This window comes from Amphibalanus amphitrite, unplaced genomic scaffold, assembly GCF_019059575.1.
Source record: "Amphibalanus amphitrite isolate SeventyFive unplaced genomic scaffold, NRLGWU_Aamphi_draft 000049F_arrow, whole genome shotgun sequence".
Classification (NCBI taxonomy): Eukaryota; Metazoa; Arthropoda; class Thecostraca; order Balanomorpha; family Balanidae; genus Amphibalanus; species Amphibalanus amphitrite.
The window spans coordinates 1,251,791-1,271,046 of record NW_024881545.1 but is presented as its reverse complement, the minus strand read 5'-3'; the positions used below and the strand labels follow the sequence as shown (position 1 = coordinate 1,271,046).

General features: G+C 54.6%; 1 protein-coding gene across 1 annotated transcript; it reads left to right on the top strand.

Moving 5' to 3' along the window:
• The first annotated feature begins 2,959 nt into the window (after positions 1 to 2,959).
• LOC122377735 (fibroin heavy chain-like) lies at positions 2,960 to 15,288 on the top strand. Its single transcript, XM_043358107.1, has 6 exons — positions 2,960 to 3,076; positions 7,934 to 8,071; positions 8,375 to 8,539; positions 8,728 to 8,941; positions 9,865 to 9,990; positions 11,016 to 15,288. The coding sequence occupies exons 1-6, from the start codon at positions 2,999 to 3,001 to the stop codon at positions 14,900 to 14,902; spliced, it is 4,608 nt and encodes a 1,535-aa protein (XP_043214042.1). The 5' UTR covers positions 2,960 to 2,998; the 3' UTR covers positions 14,903 to 15,288.
• Positions 15,289 to 19,256: the final 3,968 nt, after the last annotated feature.

Genomic DNA, 19,256 nt, shown 5'->3' with positions numbered 1-19,256 from the left:
CCCCTCACCGGTCCCCGCGGGAGGCCGCCAGCCGGTGTTGTTCGGATCGTGATGCATGTTGCAGGAAGCGGGGAGCGGCTCTGTTTGCGCCCCTGCGGACCGAGCGACGGCCGAAAGCAGGTCAGGTGAGGATCTGGGCCACAGCCATGATGGCGCAGCGCGGCGGAGGGGCAGTTTTTGGACGCGTCGGAACGGATGTTTGTCGGAGATGCCGGCATTACCGTCAATTCGCAACTCATCGCTGCAGTAATACTGGCAAATGAAGGCTCGTTTTACATCCGATTTGCTCACCAGTGCGTGCCAAATCTTTTTACACGATCAGTGGGACTGTAATTGAACTAAGATAAGATAAATGCACGACGAAGATATAACCTTCCACACATTTTCAGGGGAGAATGGTGTGTGCTTAATGGTCCACATTATGAAAGTTACTAAAAATGTGGAATAGATGCAGCAGTCGAACATGCAGGAGTCTTGAATAAACTCTTTTATTTTGTGGCAACGACTTAGATTACATGTTTTGACACTCACATCGTCCATTTACTTGTTTAGCAAGGCAATAAGAACACAGAAGATTTAACGTTTTTCAAAGATGAATTGGGGCGTAGGTCTTTTTTATTTTCTTAAATAAATTTAGCTCGAATGTTTGAATGGACGGATTGACAGAGCCGAAGCCCACGCTAAGCAGACCTTGTTGCGTAGACCCCGACCCCTACCGTCCGATCGCGCAATTCCGGGTAACGGGAGAATTTAGATGCCAATGTTTAACGTGCCCTTCAAAGCCGGACACGGCCTGTCCCACTCAACTGACTTCAACTGGCTGCGGCTGCTCCCACCAACCGCAGACCATCCCCGTCAGGAGTCTCAAATATCGAGCGCCGGAGCGTCTCGAACCCGGGCTCTCACTACCGGGAGTCCGATGCTCTACCAACTGAGCTACGGGATAGGCTGAGAATAGTATCAAATAACAATGCGCGTCGCTTTACTGATCCTACCTCCGCTATGATCCAATAATTTTCACAGAAAAAAAGGGATAATAAAATAGCCATATGGAAGGTTGAATAAATATAGGAAAGAAGACATTCCCATTGTAGTAATTCGCTTTAGAATAAAGCTGAACTGCCCCTCCCGCATGGGGAGGGGCAGAATCTGCCCCCTCCCGTTTTTCGGCAATTATAGATTCTAAACAGCAAAGGCATGTGCCAGCGACGTCAACTTTTTAGTACTGTATTATGCATCGTAGATCTCTGTAGGTACCTAATTATACATTAATTTGACATTTTTCCTGAAAATTGTAACGAACTCTGTCGTAAATTTTGAGAAAATGATAAACATTTGCAAAACTTCAAACGCTTCTAACCCAAATTAAAGACCAACCAAAACATGTGTTTTTATTTGTGAAATCGTTATAGAATCCAAAATCTTGACTTCATTGAGAAAAACAGAATGTATGCTGGAGAAGTATGGTGTGCGAGCTGAACTATGAGCCTGTCAAAAGCGTTACAGACCGGGTCGGGCCGTGCCGGCCCGGCTCGCTCATGCTGAGATCTTACCGTTATACTTATTGAAAAACTCTCCTCCGCCCTCGCTCGTAATCGGCACCTACGCGCAATCAAAATTAAAACCGTCCTAGCTGTCAAACGGACCTACCTCATTTGAGCACGCATTCGCTTGAATGCGAGAACCGTGCAGTGTGCATTGTAGCAGCCAGGCACCCTCGTTTTCAGTCAATTAGAAGCCAGAATCTCAACCACTGCAAAAGTGCAAAGGATATAGGAATTCATTCCAAGGGCCCACATCTGCCGATCGGGTCTGCGCTCTGTTCTCATTTGTCCGACTGCAGCTGCGAGCGCATTGCCTTCACCAACTGACAACAACTCTCTCAGGATTGATTAACAGGGCCATCAAACACTCAAGGGTGCCGTAAAACTGTTCTCATTACTCACCTTCCAGGCCGGGACGCTCCTGTAAAAATTAACTTGGAGGGAAGAGGGGACGCTCGGAGCGAATAACCGCCAGGCTGTCTCAGAGCAACCCATGCTCGCGCTTCCAGGCACAGCGAATCGCGACTGTGGACAGTGTGAACTCAGATGTGTGGTCGCGCTGCAACACAGCGTCATTTTGCGGGCGAATTGTCCCCTGGACGGCAGACTGTGCCGCAGCGCTCTCAGGCGTGTACTGCGGCGCAGTCTATCAGGCCAGAGTATCTGCGCAGCACCTGCAAGGCGGGTGAGGCGCCTCGCCGCAGCAGCAACCGCAGGCGTGACCGGCGTGACAACTGCCCTGTCTGCGAATGCGCTATTTGTTTTATAAGACGTACTGGAAATGTTGGTATGGTTATATTGACTCATTTAAGAACAGTCTAACCACCTAGCCAGCCGGTAGCCGGAACTCAATACTAACTAGCACAATTTAAACGGGCAATGGCTAGCAATCATGGTCGACAGTAGACTCATGTAGGTAGGTATGTAACATTTAGAAAAAATATCTATCTACGTACTGCAGCATCGCGTGTTGGCTGTCAACACCACCTACCGGTCAGACCATTTGCTGAATGTCATTTGCGATTTTATTTAAGCACTTCTCCGACGGACGCTTTTCTAAACATGTGGTCAACAGTGGCTTCAATGTGACATAAATATGGACACGATTAGCAGCGCAGAAGGAGAAAGCAGACAGTCCGGTGGAACCGTAAAACGAGCAATACCCATGTAGCCTTGCTCTCGGCCAATTACTGTTTAGTTACGCGTGAGTAATCGCTATCCACACAAAAACTAGTGTGGCGTCACTGCCGTCAGCACCCACACAATTGTTTCTTTTTAGACCTACTTGAACGGTTCTAATGGCGCCATTCATTCGCCACTGGTCGTCCTCAGTCCAGTCGGCCCCATGACCTTGGCTCTGCCGCCAGTGGCCGCTGCAGACGTATATGCATACACACACGCGACTGAGGCTAGATAAGGGGGCGGCGTCGCGCCGGAGGCCATCAGTGGCCACCATGGCGTCGGCGAGCCTGCTGGCCGGCCTACTGGCCGCGCTGGCCACCATCCAGGGAGTCGCGCCTCTCTCAGTGAAGGTGAGCCGGCCCGGTGACCTGACCCGGCCTCGTGTGACCTGACACCGGCCGGAGCGAACGGACGTTTCGTGAGCGATTTAGCGACGGAGGAGTGGAGGTGGCATTGGACGCGGTGGACCGGTGTGGCCTGGCCAGCTGTGGCCAGTGGAGATGGCTGCCGAGGCTGCCGGTGTAGGAGATGTCAGCCGAGCCGTCCATTTGCCAGTGAAACAGTGTTGCTGATTTGCCCGAGAGGGTCGCTCGATAGCATTCAAAGCCGTAGTACATCATGCATGCTCACGAGATCGTTGCAAAACATTATTGCGCTACGTGTATACTTCATTTTTTTAAAGACAAAATACCTATTAATTTTCTTTGCACTAACTGAATTTTTCCTTGAAAGACAAATACAACTTTCCAGAAAAAAGGCTATGAATCTGGAATAGGTAAATTCAACACAAAAGACGAAAGCATGGCATGTCTGTGCACTGCTGTCTCATTTTTAATTAAGAACTACCGACTACGTAGTTCTAAATGTGCTGTACTGTGTAACTGTGTAATAACTGTACTGTGTAATGCATTTTACAATGCAATTGCTCAGGCAATGCCAAGTGAACTGTGAAGCATACCTACCTATATTTATTTGCGATTTGTTGGTCTATTAGTGGGTGATGTATGCGATAATTTGTTCTTTGAGAAACCATGAAATTAAGTTTGGTTTAAGTTTAATTTTAAGTTTGAAACCATTAATTAAGTTCCGAATCGTTAATGGTTATGGTATTAATGGTTAAAATGGTTATTTGCGAAGTTCTGCATTGCTTTTGACGTTCAACAAAAGTCGTACGTGAAAAAATGGGTGACTTATTTGCAAGGTATGACTATTGTACATACCCACTGTTTTCCTAATACCTAAGTGGAAAATTAATATTAGTATTAATTGATACCACTAATACATAGATGTTCATACATTAATACATAGGAATGGAAATGACCATTCAGAAAGAGATCTCGTAACACTTATTTTAAATCGTCGGTGAATTCTGTTTTAATTCTTTAAACTCCTATGTTATAACTTCTTTCCAAACGTGCCTATGCATCACTTTGGTAACATTGTGGGTGTACGATCACGACGAAGGCAAAAAAAAAAACGTCTCGACTAAAAAGGCAGTCGAAACGCTTACAAAATATCCTTTTTGAACATGCTTGCAAAATATGAAAAAGTAATTGCAACATATGATCCCACTTCTGGTGTCATCAGCCCTGATGGAAAGCTGATGAACCTCGGTCATTTCGTGCCTCGATTTCGATCAGTTTCCCAGCACAGAGTGCCGAATGTAGAACACGACCATCGGCTGGCGTCCGTGGGCAGCGATCGGGGCAGTTGTATATACGTCCGTGTGTAAACGTCAGCGGTAGCTGGCGACGCCGCCTCCCTGCCCTGTTTGTCCAGCACGTCGTCTGGTCGGCCTCAACCGGAGTCGATTTCCGACTCCGAGCCGAGCGACTATCAAGGTCGTGTCATGAGCTTCTTGCTCGGGAACGGACGCCGCGTGGCAGTCAGCGATAGGAGATATAGGCTATGGAATATGGATATTGCAATAAGAGCGATAGGCTACCCAAAGAGCGAGATGCATGAGTTTTATCCACCTAGAATTATGTGCAAAACACTTTCTCCACTTTTTCATATAGGTAGGTAGTCTTTTTGTGACGCATACCAGCTACTTTTTATAATTACAAAAACCCAAGGATGGACAATGCATCCTTGTAGTAACCAGCTAGCAATTGTGCTGAAATACATAGGTCATTTACGCATACCTATAACATGCACCGGCCACTCAGCCTTACGGTATATGTGCTGAAATAAATCTGATGATATAGCGGATATCTGAAATATTTCGTGATTGGATGACAGGTAGGTCGGTTCTGCCTCCACGTTTTTGCATCCCATGGTTGAGCATTGATATCAACATTTTACAACCTTTTATCAATATTTTCACTTCCCTTTAGCTTTTATAGATTTATTATGGATCTTTCAGCGATTATGACCGCATTGAAGCTCAATTGCCTGGCCTGGATATTGGAGTCTCGCTACAAGGATGCATCTCAGTGTCAAATTTATCAAAATTGATATTTGTATACCAGCTGCTGAGCTCGAAAATCCATGTACCTATGTGGAAGCAAAAACATCCGTACCACCGGCTGTTTCCTTTGCCGAAATATCGATTGTTTCAGTTTCTCTCTCTCTCTCTCTCTCTCTCTCTCTCTCTCTCTCTCTCTCTCTCTCTCTCTCTCTCTCTCTCTCTCTCTCTCTCTCTCTCTCTCTCTCTCTCTCTCTCTCTCTCTCTCTCTCTCTCTCTCTCTCTCTCTCTCTCTCTCTCTCTCTCTCTCTCTCTCTCTCTCCTCTCTCTCTCTCTCTCTCTCTCTCTCTCTCTCTCTCTCTCTCTCTCTCTCTCTCTCTCTCTCTCTCTCTCTCTCTCTCTCTCTCTCTCTCTCTCTCTCTCTCTCTCTCTCTCTCTCTCTCTCTCTCTCTCTCTCTCTCTCTCTCTCTCTCTCTCTCTCTCTCTCTCTCTCTCTCTCTCTCTCTCTCTCTCTCTCTCTCTCTCTCTCTCTCTCTCTCTCTCTCTCTCTCTCTCTCTCTCTCTCTCTCTCTCTCTCTCTCTCTCTCTCTCTCTCTCTCTCTCTCTCTCTCTCTCTCGCACTTCAACGTTTATCAATGTGCACTGCTTCTCCCAAAAGTATACACTAAACGGAACAGATCGGAAATGGAAAACGAACAGCACTAAGAATGCCTTGCTGTAAACAACTGATACCAAAATACTTACACAATCATAATAACTCACCAATATCTTTATAGGTATATGTCTGTAATTTTCCTGTCACACAGTTTACCTTCCTCTCGCGTCTCGTAGTTTCAACTACAAGCAGCTTTTGTACAATTCCTAAGCAGCTGTGCGATAAGCCATCAAGCGGGTTCTGTCACATTTCATGTGCATGCCTTCCTGTACCTGTGACCTAGTTATGAGGTCTGTTGTGCTCGCCTGACACGAGGAGCGATGGTCCGGCGACGCTCCCTGTGCGAACACCCGTCGCGCCCAGCCCGTCGCCCTGTATTAGGAGACGGTATTTGTTTATATTGGGCGTTGAGACGAATGACTAGATAAAACTACCATAAACTGTCACGCTGATGTTGGCATGCTCAGTATGGTTCTTTTCAAGCGTCGCTGGAGTTTGGGACGCCGCCCCATCACATGTTTCCATTTTCAGCAAACGTCGATGTTTCAGAGTGTAGGTATAGGTATATGTATGTAGGCACTTGCTGAGCGTGCGTGTTTGTGTGTTTGTGTGTTTATACGTAAACCGCATAATGTTCTCGGAAGTGATATTTGGAAAATCAAAAGCGCATTGTTAAATTTATATCTAAGTCAATCGAGATTGAGGTGTTTCATAACAACTATTTACTAGGGGAAGTTGGGGGAACGCCGAATACTTTTTTTCTAACGCCCGTAGCACGCAAGGTAGACAACATAAGCTATTCTTGTTGGCGTCATTCGAGAGGCCAGTCTTTTGCCTTTCAAACATACCAGGCGCATTTGATGAATTCGCATACCGTTAAGCGCACAAACTAAAAATATCAAAGAAGTGACTTTTTCGGCGTTGCCCCGGACTGCGGGGAAAGCCGAAAATGGGAGAAATGATCTACGGGAATGCCGAAATTGATGTTTTGCTATTTTATCTCAAATTTTATCCAGAATTCGTCAAAGCTGACACGCGTTTTAAGAGCTTGAGGACGCTTGGTGCACACTGGAAGTTATAATTGTGTGATATAATAAGAAAAGGCCAGGTAAATCATTCCTTATGGTAACAGGCCGTTGTGTCGGTTAAAAGTGTAATTTGTGTGACTAAAAATACGCGTTGCTATTCTACAGCGGTAAAGTTCACGTAGCATGCTTTAACGCGCCGCGTAATTGCACGTTTTCGGCATTACCCCAGCCACCCATACTTTCATTTGCAGGCCCATAACTTTTCAACGTGCTGTATAAATTTCAAATAGGCAGCACACTTATGCAAAGACGTGCTGAAGATTACTTGACCGAATTGGCCAGACAAACGGTAGCATAATGAGTAGGAAATGCAGCTTCGAAGACGCATGTAGTACAAAGGAAACGTACCTTGAAAACGCTCTTGGCGCCCTCACAGCCGAAGTATTCCGAATGACGACTGGTAACAAACATGCGATAATTGGTAGTCACTTAAGCTTCAGATCATCACTGACAGGTGGCATCCATGTCGTACGGTTTTCGAAATATCTCGAATTTCGGCTTTGCCCCAACCCCGGCATTGCCCCAACTTCCCCTATACCTACCCTAAACAAACAACACAAAAAATATCAAACCTACGACCTTGGCTCTTGTGCGTGTAACATTGCGCATGCCTTCGTCGCTCACCGCGCACCCGAACTAAAGTGTTGGCTGTTCCCAAATCCTAAGTAGCTGCTCAGCTGTCCGAAACGGATTTGTGCCGGCTCGTAAGCAGCAAGAACCAAGAAACAAGAACAAGCTCCGAAACGCCCTAACAATTATGCCATAACGTTATTTGAGGTTTAAGACCATCCCGCATCTCCTCCTTAAATTGCACAAATTGCACCTATTCTTCAGTCTAAAATTTCGTGGTAATAATAAGTTTACAGAAAAAGCAGTCTTCACGACAAGTTCAACGATCAAAGCACAACTCGTTATTAACCAAATGTTTAAACCATGGCGGTTAAACGCCACTGACTCATTGCTGGCCGGCTGTGGTGGGCTGACCTGATGACCGCCAACCTCTAGCACGACCCTACTCGACTGACCCCCCCCCCGTCCCCCCCCCCCCCCCCGGCAGGTCCATCAGCTGACTTTGGTCAGCGACGACGGCCGGAGGGCGCCCGTGCGAGTGGTGATCGACGAGAACCGACAGGTGGCGCTCGTGACGCCCACCGCCAACGAGCACGCCTCTGTCAGTTTGTACGACTTTCACCAGGTGAGGCAGAACTGACCGTGCTGGACTCATCGCAGATAATGGTAAAAATGGCAACATGGCGACAAAAAAGACGTCCTTAATTTCCTCGCATTCTATCCATAAATGTTTCGAGTAAAAGAGCTTATAGTGCGTTGTTACCTTTTCAAAATAATATGTCTCAGTGAAGCATATAAGGTAAATTTAGTAACCTTTCCCCACGTAACTTTTTCTGAGCGACTACAAAGCTGGTCATTTGTGAAGAATGTTCTCGGGACCGTGCCCGCAAAATATACCTACGTAACCAGTTGTTTTGCGTGCCATCAGCGAGTGGTCGCCCACCGCACGGGATCGACGGAGGAGTGCTTCCTGGAGCGGCTTCAAGAGGACTTCTTTGAGCACCAGAGCCGACTAGAGGCCATCCGGGATCAGGTGGTGGCTGGTCCGGCCGAAACGCTCTACACATGGAACGTCAACCTCACTGACCACCAGGTAAGTGAAACGGTGGGGACACGCAACACAATAAATCCCAGGATCACCGAGCGCTTGGTGGGGATGTTCCATTGAAACTGAAACCACTCATAGTCGCCTCTAGCCGCCAGTAGCTTCAAGCTTGTCCGAAAGAGAGTCCAGGGCAGCTGCCGGCGGCACCACTGACCGCGAGCTCTCCCCTGCCGCAGACGGGCGAGCAGGCTGGACGCCGCGTGCGCGCATTCTGTGCGGGCGCTACTGCCACCTGGCTGTCACCTCAAAGGCCCACTGTGCTCGAGTTCGATGGCATCGAGTACCCGGTCAATCCGCTGGAGGCCGCTGCGTGGAGCGATGACCTGTCGGAGGACCAGTACCAGATCCGGGACGGGCCGCTGGGTGCCGACGGCGCCGACCGCCTTCACTGTGAGTGAAATGGCTCTGACTGAAAACGGTTAACATTTCCTCTCTAGAAACCGCCACTATACTTTGGCAAATGCTACCAAGAGAGTTGTTTAACTAGTTTTCTCAGTGAAGTTGCGACCATGAGCTTGAACAAACGTGATTGATTTCCTTTTTTTCAACGTCTATGGCGCCGGTAGATTTTTTTCCGAAGCCAGAGCTGGCTGATGGTTCACCGCAGTCCACTGTAGGGGAGAGTGGGGCACATACGTGCAAAAACTGGATAAATCCAAATATCTGATTTTTTTGTTGTTTTTTGTTGGTGCAATAGTAAAATTATTGATTGCAAAACATGTGTCGCACATGCCCTTTTCTCTATTTCGTTTTTGGTGACCTGACCTGACCTGACCTGACCCGACCTTGACCTTGACCTTTGAATGATATTGTATGCAACGAATATTGTCTTGGTAGCCTAAAAACACGTTTTGGGCAATCAGTCTCAGTCCATTCTTCGGCAACTACGGTGCAAGGCCGATACTGTAGAAACTTGCACTTTGTACCCTTGACCTGACCTTCACCTGACCTCTGACCTACTTAAGCAAAAAAAATGGGCTTTTAAGATCCGCCTTGTTGAGAGCTTTCGATTGCCGTTTTCCCCGTCTTTCTACGACCATCGGTTCGGAAGTTAGACAGGGGGGGGCAGAATCTGCCCCCCCCCCCCCCCAGCAGGGCGCGTATGGCTGAATAGCCCAGCGAGGTGCGGGTTAAATTATCTCATTATGCTTACATCCTCGAAAGTGGACCACACCATTCGACCAGGAGACTTTTGAATAAACGTTTGGGAAACCATACGGTTACGAAACTTTCACAATACATGTATCTACGGTATTGCAAAAGCCGTGCGTCCCCGCTGCCACCCAAATCATGTGTTGCTGCACTGCCGACAGATCGTGCCAAGCGGAGCCCGAAGAACCGGTGGGGCGGCCAGTCGCAGTCGGCGTGGAGCCACCACGGACAGGGCACCGGCTCCAGCAGTGCTCTGGCCACACCGCGCCGTGCCCAGGCAGCAGTCAGTGAGTATCGCGGCCTTCGACTGTGCTCAGACAGCAGGCGCTATCCGTTTGAGCACCCAGCATCTAGCCAGAGAAATACGGTAGATTGGCCACTTGTGGGCCCATGATGCCATTTACGACATAACCGACTATGATTTTAATGCACGATGAGTTTGTATTTAAGGAATAATGACTCAACATACAGTATATACATGGCCACTTTATACAATTATGCCAATGCTTATAGTAGCGGGTGTCCATCCTGCGTCGTAACGTCACATGCCTTTGAAAAAATACTGCAATTTGGGTATCAGAATTGTCATTTCACATTCTCTACCAGCGACCAAGAGTCCGCATGCAGTCCTTCCGGCTGTTGGCAGCGGGTGTCCCCCTCCAATGGCCCTACTGACGGCGGAGGTGTCCCCGGCCCCACTGGCAGCGGCGGGTGTCCCCGGTCCCACTGACAGCGGCGGGTGTCCCCGGTCCCACTGACAGCGGCGGGTGTCCCCGGCCCCACTGACAGCGGCGGGTGTCCCCGGCCCCACTGACAGCGGCGGGTGTCCCCGGCCCCACTGACAGCAGCAGGTGTCCCCGGCCCCACTGACAGCGGCGGGTGTCCCCGGCCCCACTGACAGCGGCGGGTGTCCCCGGCCCCACTGACAGCGGCGGGTGTCCCCGGTCCCACTGACAGCGGCGGGTGTCCCCGGCCCCACTGACAGTGGCGGGTGTCCCCGGTCCCACTGACAGCGGCGGTTGTCCCGGCCCCACTGACAGCGGCAGGTGTCCCCGGTCCCTCTGACAGCGGCGGGTGTCCCCGGTCCCACTGACAGCGGTAGGTGTCCCCGGCCCCACTGACGGCAGAGGTGTCCCCGGTCCCACTGACAGCGGCGGGTGTCCCCGGCCCCACTGACAGCGGCGGGTGTCCCCGGCCCCACTGACAGCGGCGGGTGTCCCGGTCCCACTGACAGCGGCGGGTGTCCCCGGCCCCACTGACAGCGGCGGGTGTCCCCGGCCCCACTGACGATGCCGCGGTGTCTGTGTTGCAGGCGGCACTCAGGGCTCCGGCCTCAGCCAGTCGATGTCGGGCGCCAGCGGAGACTGCGTGGGCTGCGGCGCCGACGCCGAGGGTGGGCCCGGCCTACTGGGTCCCGGTCAGGCCACCGTCTCCGGCTCCGGCGACGGGTTCAGCTCCTTCGGGCAGGCGGTCGGAGGTGATCTGAGAGCGCCGTTCGGCGCTGGAGGAGGCCGCGGCTTCGGGCCGGGAGTCCCTGGTGCTGGAGGATTCAGACCAGGAGGCCCTGGTGCAGGAGGATTCAGACCAGGAGGCCCTGGTGCTGGAGGATTCAGACCCGGTGGCCCTGGTGCTGGAGGATTCAGACCAGGAGGCCCTGGTGCCGGAGGATTCAGACCAGGAGGCCCTGGTGCAGGAGGATTCAGACCAGGAGGCCCTGATGCTGGAGGATTCAGACCAGGAGGCCCTGGTGCCGGAGGATTCAGACCAGGAGGCCCTGGTGCTGGAGGATTCAGACCAGGAGGCCCAGGTGCTGGAGGAGTCAGACCAGGAGGCCCTGGTGCTGGAGGATTCAGACCAGGAGGCCCAGGTGCTGGAGGATTCAGACCAGGAGTCCCAGGTACTGGAGGAGTCAGACCAGGAGGTCCCGGTGCTGGCGTATTCGGACCAGGAGGCCGTGGTTTTGGACCAGAAGGTCCTGGAGCAGGTAGCATTAGACCAGTAGGTCCGGGAGCAAGCGGTTTCGGACCAGGAGGTCCTGGGACTGGCGCATTCGGGCCAGGGGGTCCTGGCGCTGCATTTGGACCAGGAGCAGGCAGCCTTGGACCAGGAGGCCCAGGAGCTGGTGGATTTGGGCCAGGAGGTCCTGCGGCAGGCGGTGTCGGACCAGTAGGTCCTGGAGCAGGCGGTTTCAGGCCAGGAGGCCCTGCGGCAGGAGGGTTTCAACCAGGAGGCCCTGGATCTGGAGGCTTTGGACCAGGAGGACGTGGTGTTGGACCAGTAGGTCCTGGTGCAGGCGGTTTCGGACCAGGAGGTCGCGTTTTTGCGCCTGGAGGCCCTGGTGCTGGTGCTTTTGGGCCAGGAGCAGGCGTCTTTGGACCCGGGGGCCCAGGAGCCGGTGTATTCGGACCCGGAGGCCCAGGAGCTGGTGTATTCGGACCCGGAGGCCCAGGAGCAGGTGGCTTCGGACCTGGCAGAGGGGCAGGGGGAACTGGTGCTGGCGACAGACTGGTTGGCGGACCAGGACAGATCTCTGGCCCTAGGTATGGTCCTGGAACTGGTGCAGGACCAGGTGGTGCCGGTCCTGGGTATGGTCCCGGATATGGTCCTGGAGCTGGTGACGCCGGTCCTGGTGGTGGTCCTGGGTATGGTCCTGGATATGGTCCCGGATATGGTCTTGGACCTGGTGGCGCCGGTCCTGGTGCCGGACCTGGATATGGTCCTGGAGCCGGAGCTGGCCCGGGGTACGGACCTGGATACGATACTGGATATGGTCCTGGAGCCGTAGCTGGTCCTGGTGCCGGACCTGGATATGGTCCTGGAGCCGGAGCTGGCCCGGGGTACGGACCTGGATATGGTCCTGGGGCCGGAGCTGGTCGAGGGTACGGTCCTGGATATGGTCCCGGTGCAGGATACCCCGGTGGACCGAGAGGCCCCGATGGTCCGGGATATGGGCCGGGCTACGATCCCGGTGCCGCTTACCCTGGTGGACCGAGAGGCTACGGCCCGGGATATGGGCCAGGCTACGGTCCCGGCACCAGCGGCAGGGGCACTGGGCCGGCCGATGTGCGTCAGCCGGGCGCCGGCGCCGGTCCGGGCGGAGCGCCGGCAGTGGCGGACGGCTCGCGCGGCCAGGCGCAGGCCATCGGCAACTCAGCGGCCGCCCAGAGCCAGGTGCAGGTGAGCAAGGACGACACGTCGGCGGCGGCGTCCGCGCAGGGCGCGCTCGGCGACTACGGCACCAAGTCGGACGTGAGCGGCTCGTTCGGCGGCGTTGGCCGCTTCCAGGCGCAGTCGCAGAGCGGCAGCCGCGGCAAGATGTCGCAGACCCAGGTGCAGGGTGGCGCTACGGGCGCCAGCAGCGCCGCCGGCGCGCAGTCGGGCGAGGGGAACGCGCGCACCCAGGTGCAGATCTCGCGGGTGACCGGCGCCGGTCAGGCGGCCGGTATGTCGGGCTCGGGCGCCGGCCGTACCTCGTCACAGGTGTCGTCGAGCGCCGGCGGCGGCTCGGCGCAATCGGGCGCCGATGGCACGGGCCGCTCCTCCTCCCAGTCAGGCTTCACCGTCACAAAAACAAACGATGGCCGGCTCGGCTACCAGGGTGCCGCCCAGTCAGCCAACCAACTCGGCCAGGCCGGCGGCTCCTCCTCGGCACAGCTGGAGGGAGTGCTCGGCGGAGAGGCGGCCGGCGGCGCGCAGGCCGGCTCCGGCTCTGACTTCCAGGGCGCCGGCGGCGGAGGAGCGCCCGGCGTCGGCGCTGGTCAGCTTCCCGGGGGTGCGGGACAGCGCGACCAGTTCTACGCCGAGCCTGTGAGGGCCGGTGTGCCTGGTGGACCCGGCGCCGGCGGTACTGGCCTTGGGCCCCGCGGTCCCGGTGCTGGCTATGGTAGACCAGTTGGACCTGGTGGAGTAGGACCGGGAGGGGTTGGACCCGGTGGAGTAGGACCAGGAGGGGTTGGACCCGGTGGAGTAGGACCGGGAGGGGTTGGACCAGGAGGTGTTGGACCAGGTGGAGTAGGACCGGGAGGGGTTGGACCTGGAGGGGTTGGACCTGGAGGGGTTGGACCTGGAGGGGTTGGACCTGGAGGGGCTGGACCCGGTGGAGTTGGGCCTGATGGGGCTGTGCCTGGTGGAGTTGGACCCGGTGGAGTTGGACCTGGAGGATTCAGACCTGGAGGTTTTGGAGGAGGAGGGGTTGGACCTGGAGGGGTTGGACCCGGTGGGGTTGGGCCTGATGGGACTGGGCCTGGTGGGGTAGGTCCTGGAGGATTCCGTCCTGGTGGGGTAGGACCCGGAGGCTTTAGACCTGGAGGTTTTAGACCAGGAGGGGTAGGACCTGGTGGGGTTGGCCCTGGCGGAGTTGGACCGGGCGGAGTTGGACCGGGCGGAGTTGGTCCTGGTGGAATTGGTCCGGGCGGAGTTGGTCCTGGTGGAGTCGGACCGGGGGGAGTTGGACCAGGCGGAGTTGGACCGGGCGGAGTTGGACCGGGCGGAGTTGGACCGGGCGGAGTTGGACCGGGCGGAGTTGGACCGGGCGGAGTTGGCCCGGGCGGAGTTGGTCCTGGTGGAGTCGGACCGGGCGGAGTTGGACCGGGCGAAGTTGGACCGGGTGGAGTTGGACCGGGCGGAGTTGGACCGGGCGGAGTTGGCCCTGGCGGAGCTGGCCCTGGCGGAGTTGGACCGGGTGGAGTCGGTCCGGGCGGAGTTGGACCGGGCGGAGTTGGTCCTGGTGGAGTTAGACCGGGCGGAGTCGGACCGGGCGGTGTTGGTCCTGGTGGAGTCGGACCTGATGGCTATGATGGCGATGGTCTGGGAGTTGATGGTTTCAGACCTGACGTCCGAGGACCCGATGGCACAGGCTATCCAGCCTCGGGTGACCTACAGGGCGTCGACAGTAGGTTCGTTGGAGGCGACGGAGGAGGCTGGCCCGGCTCCGGACTGCGGCCGGGCCAGGTGCTGCCCTCCGGTGCCGAAATCCCTGGCACAGGTATCGTCGTGCCGCAGGGCTTCCGAGGAGTGGTGCGTCCCTCTGGCGATCCCAGTGTCCCCACGGCGATCGAACAGGGCGGCGAGCACACACTCACTAGTAAAGATAGCGAAGGTTGCGGTGTGTTCAACTTCCAGTGCCGCATGATTGGGGGCACGTCACCAAAGCGTGTCTGTAAGCCGATTCCAGTGGTGTGCTGCCTGTACTGCAGCTAAGCGTGCTGTGGCTGATGTGTGCAGTGAGAGCGAGAGGAGGTGTGACTGCGGGCTTGCAGCTTGCGCGCTATTGATCGTCCGCAACGGCGATGTTCCAGGATATTTCCACTGTTGTTGTTCGCGGCAGCGCTGTTTGGATTGTCGGGGTGGGGCCCTGGCGCCCCGGAACGCGAACTAGTGCCAGAAGAGCGGTAACATTTTGTAGGCGACGTCAGCACTGCCATTCACAGGTAACTTATTCTGCGCGTATATCGGCCTTGAAGAGGTCGCGGTTTGTAAGAGTACCTAGAGCAGTGGAGATCTGAAGTGTCACTCACTGCGGTCTCGCATGTCACTATCACTTCGTTGACGGGCATTCCCACAATAAACGTCATAGCTAAGTGAAACGGTGCTTTGTGTTGTAAGACGCAGCGGCACATACGTCCAGACTCGACTCTTGGCGTGTTCGAAGACACCCGAAGGCGTTCGGGTGCTCGCAGATTAATTAATTGAAAGAGACGACGGTTGCCGCACATTTAGGTATATAACTGCGCTAACCCTTATAAGATGTCCTAACGATGCTTACTGGCTATGCTTCTTAGATACATACAGACTATATATGATTTGGATACGAAAACGTTTGCAAATATGTAGGTAACCGTTTTCAGTGTGATCGGGCTCATTATTGAGCTCGCTGGCACTGCACTCCTCACAACTTGCCATTACTTATCTTAGTAGCTGTCAAAAATATACCTAAAGTAGGGCAACAGTGTATCATGCTCGAAAGAAAGACAGGGAACTAACGTGGGATGGGTTGCAAATTGAGATACATTGTGACATTATGTAAATACGTACATACGCTACAAGGCGAAAATGGGCAAAGAAGGAATGCAATTCGTACAACAGCACTGATTGGCGTGATTTGAAGGAACAATCAAATTTTCAGCAAACCCCTAATGATGCCGACAAATCTAAAAACAAGCAAACAGAGAGACGTGGTGTTAAATCACGGTAGTCGAACTGTCTTTGTATCGTCCACACAAATTGACTAAGTCGAATTAGATGGTTCAGGGAGTGCTCTGGTTCCGATGACGTGGGGAGAGTACCGGGGAACGCTTCGGGTGCTGCTCATCCTGCGTCTCCCCGCTCCCGGACCTGACAGCTATCGGCTTGGGCGCGGTCTTGTGCGGGTGGCTCCTCCGGGCCAGCGCCGTCTCTGCCAGGAGAGTGATCAGCGCCAGGGCGGTACCGGCGCCGTAGAGCAGCAGCGCGCCGTGCACGTTGGCCAGACTGAGCGGACGCACCACGGCGCCCGTGTAGCACGACGGCAGGCGGCGGGCGCAGGCGCGTGCCTTGAACCGCAGACCCATGTACCGCGCCTCGTTCTCAAAACGACTGTAGTGCGGTAGGCCACTGGCCGCCTGGTACTCGGTCTGCAACTTCTGTCGTGCCACTAGAGGGTGGTATTTAGACCACATGCGCACGATCAGCACACGCAGAAAGATTTCCTGGCCGAAGTTGAAGTCCTCGAAGAGTACGGAGCCCTCTGAGCGTCGCATGGCGTCGACGGAGAGCTCCCACATGGTGCGGTGATCCAGGCTGTAGGCAAAACGCTCGTTCAGGAGAGCGTTGACCACCTCTTCACGAGACCTCGTCAGACGCATGGAGCTCGCCAGCCGGCGGACGTACGGGTTCAGCGCGCGAGCGTAGATCGGCTTCAGGTTCTCGAACTCGGCGATCAGCCGGTAGCGCTGGTCGACCAGCTGCTGGGCCGTCTTCAGCTGCCGGTCGCGCGGAATCGTCAGCGTCTTGATGAGGTCGCTGAGGTAGGCGGTGGTCAGGATGAGTGACATGGCCACCCAGACTGCCACCAGCGGCCGGTGGCGCGCCGGCAGCCGGTCGGCGCCCAGAGGCACACTCTGGCCCAGCAGCATCGCCAGCGCGGCCGCGGCGGCGCCCGGAGAACCGGCACGCAGCGTCAGAGCCAGTATTGCGGCCACGAGTACCGTGCTGGCCACCAAGACCACCCACGTGCCTGCAGAGAACAGCCGCAGCAGGGAGCCGGCGTCAAGTTGCGGCGGCCGGCGCACTGACATGAAGGTGAACGGGATGAGCCGCGTGGTGGGCACCACCGAGATAGGCAGCCGGTACATCTCTGGCTGCAGGGTGATGTAAGGCCACGTGCGGTCAGCGCCGCCCTCGGTAATGAGGCGCACAGCGCGGCTCGACTCAGTGCCCAGCCGGCCGCGTCGGGCCATCGCCGGCAGTTGTCGGGTGTCGACAAACTCTATCGTCAAGTTGTAGCGCTTTGGGAAGAAGAGAACTTCCATTTCGAGCTGCAGCGTGTGGTACAGAGGCATCAGAGTGCGCATGTCCACACTGCTGCACGTGTTGTTGCGCACAAGGCTCTTCCTGCAGATGTAGCGAGCTGTCTGCTGCATGTAGGCGATTCGCAGCGTGGACCCGTCGGCAATAATGTGTCCGTTGGACTGGACGCCCGTGCGGCGGTCGGTGACGCGCAGCCCTCTCGAGGAGCCCCAGCTGCCGATCTCGCGCACCGTCCGCAGCGCGAACGTCCTGCGGAACAGGCGCCCGGAGCGCTCGGCGGTACCCGGCAGACGGCCGTCCAGCTGGAGACAGAGCGCGTCCGGCAGCCGGTCCAGCTCTGGCCGCAGCAGGGCGGCGCGGCAGTCCAGCCGGCCGAGCAGCACCGCCGGCCGCGGCGACCAGTGCGGCAGCGGCCGCGCGCCCGGCCAGTACTGGCAGCCGGCGCCCTGCAGCAGGGCGCGCGGCAGCATCGGCTGGTCGCGCAGCAGCTCGGCGCGGAACGGGCCCTGGCAGCTGCGACAGGTGCGGACAGTCAGCGGACCGGGCCACGCTGACCACGCTGACGGGTCGCCATCAGAGGGAAACTGACCGCAGAGAGTGATGCCTAGACCGTCCTCACTGGCCAAGAGACCTCCCACCCGCAGTTGCCGGAGAATTGTCAGATAAATGGACAACGGCAACCCCTGCCCATCTAAGCTGCTCGGTGGCGCGGTTAGATTAGCAGAACGACCAGGTTCTTCCGAAAGGAGATCCGCGGACGATTGATTAGGGAGAAATAAACTGAGAAGCAATAAATAAAAAATGGAGTGGAAAGTTTTGAGCGACATCGCCATATTTAGAGAAGCATGGTTCCCGACAAATCGTCCCAAATCATGCATGAAGTTGGTTGGAGATTATCAAGGGCAGTTTTTCTCACACCGAGTGATCGTGATGGACGTCAGCCCGCCGGGCTGTCAACCACCGAATGACGCGCCTTCATCGTCGCGGCCGTGCCTTATACGCCCGCCGGCAGATCAATCACACTGCAGAGAGCTGTCCTCGGGGCTCGGCGGTCGGTGGATAATCGCTCCCAGTCACGCCGGTTCGGTAATGGATGTTTTCGGGACGCCCCGGGTTGGTCACCGTTCGCATGCAGTCCGCTCGGGGCTGGTGCTACTGGGACCACTCCGTCATCACGCGGTACACGTAACGCCTGAATGACAGCCTCGGCTCTGCGCTAACTTGTTGGGCAGAGCATTTATTTATCAGTCGCCGGTCAGCGTGGTATTAGCATCGTGTGTCCTGTGTTAGCACATAAGAGAGCGACGGGCGGACTTTGCCAATATCTGCCTTTAGGACAGCATTGATGGTCAGGTGCGATAGGATGCTCAACATAACATTTCATTTTTCATGTGAGCTCTTCACGTGCATGGGTGTGATGGTTTGAGCCTAATTGTATAATTTACCTTCACATAACCATAGGGCATGATTCGACTCCATAGAGATCTTATAATATAGAGATGCCCATACAATGTTAAAACACTCAGTTTCGCACCGTTTCTTGGGCGTTTTTTAAGTAACTTTTTTGAGCGCAGGTAGCTCGTGAGGCTCTTGAACACAGACTGCCTCGAGAAGAAAGTAAAAACATAGATTGATGACATGCAGATATATTTGACGAGTGTAGATACAGCCCACAGCTGAAGTAATGTGCGGTTTTACCAATCTCAACGGATGGCTTTGACTGACGACTTATAAATGCGGAGTGATCGAATAGAAGACGTCAATAGATAGACTTGCAGCTGCAAGGGTGACGATACATGTAAGCTACATTCAAAGTTTCATTGTAGTCTGGCTAAGCGTTCCTAAGCTTCAGAAGCAGAACATACCGCAAGTAGTAAATTAATATATTAAAAGAGACAATTATTTAAAACCGGACCGGTTTCGTCTAAACAAACTTCTTCAGCGCTCTTTTTTAAGCGCCGAAGAAGTCGTTTTAGACAAAACCGGTCAGCTGTTATGTAATTGTCTTTTTTGATATATTTACTTACTATTTGCTCTCTTAGGTACG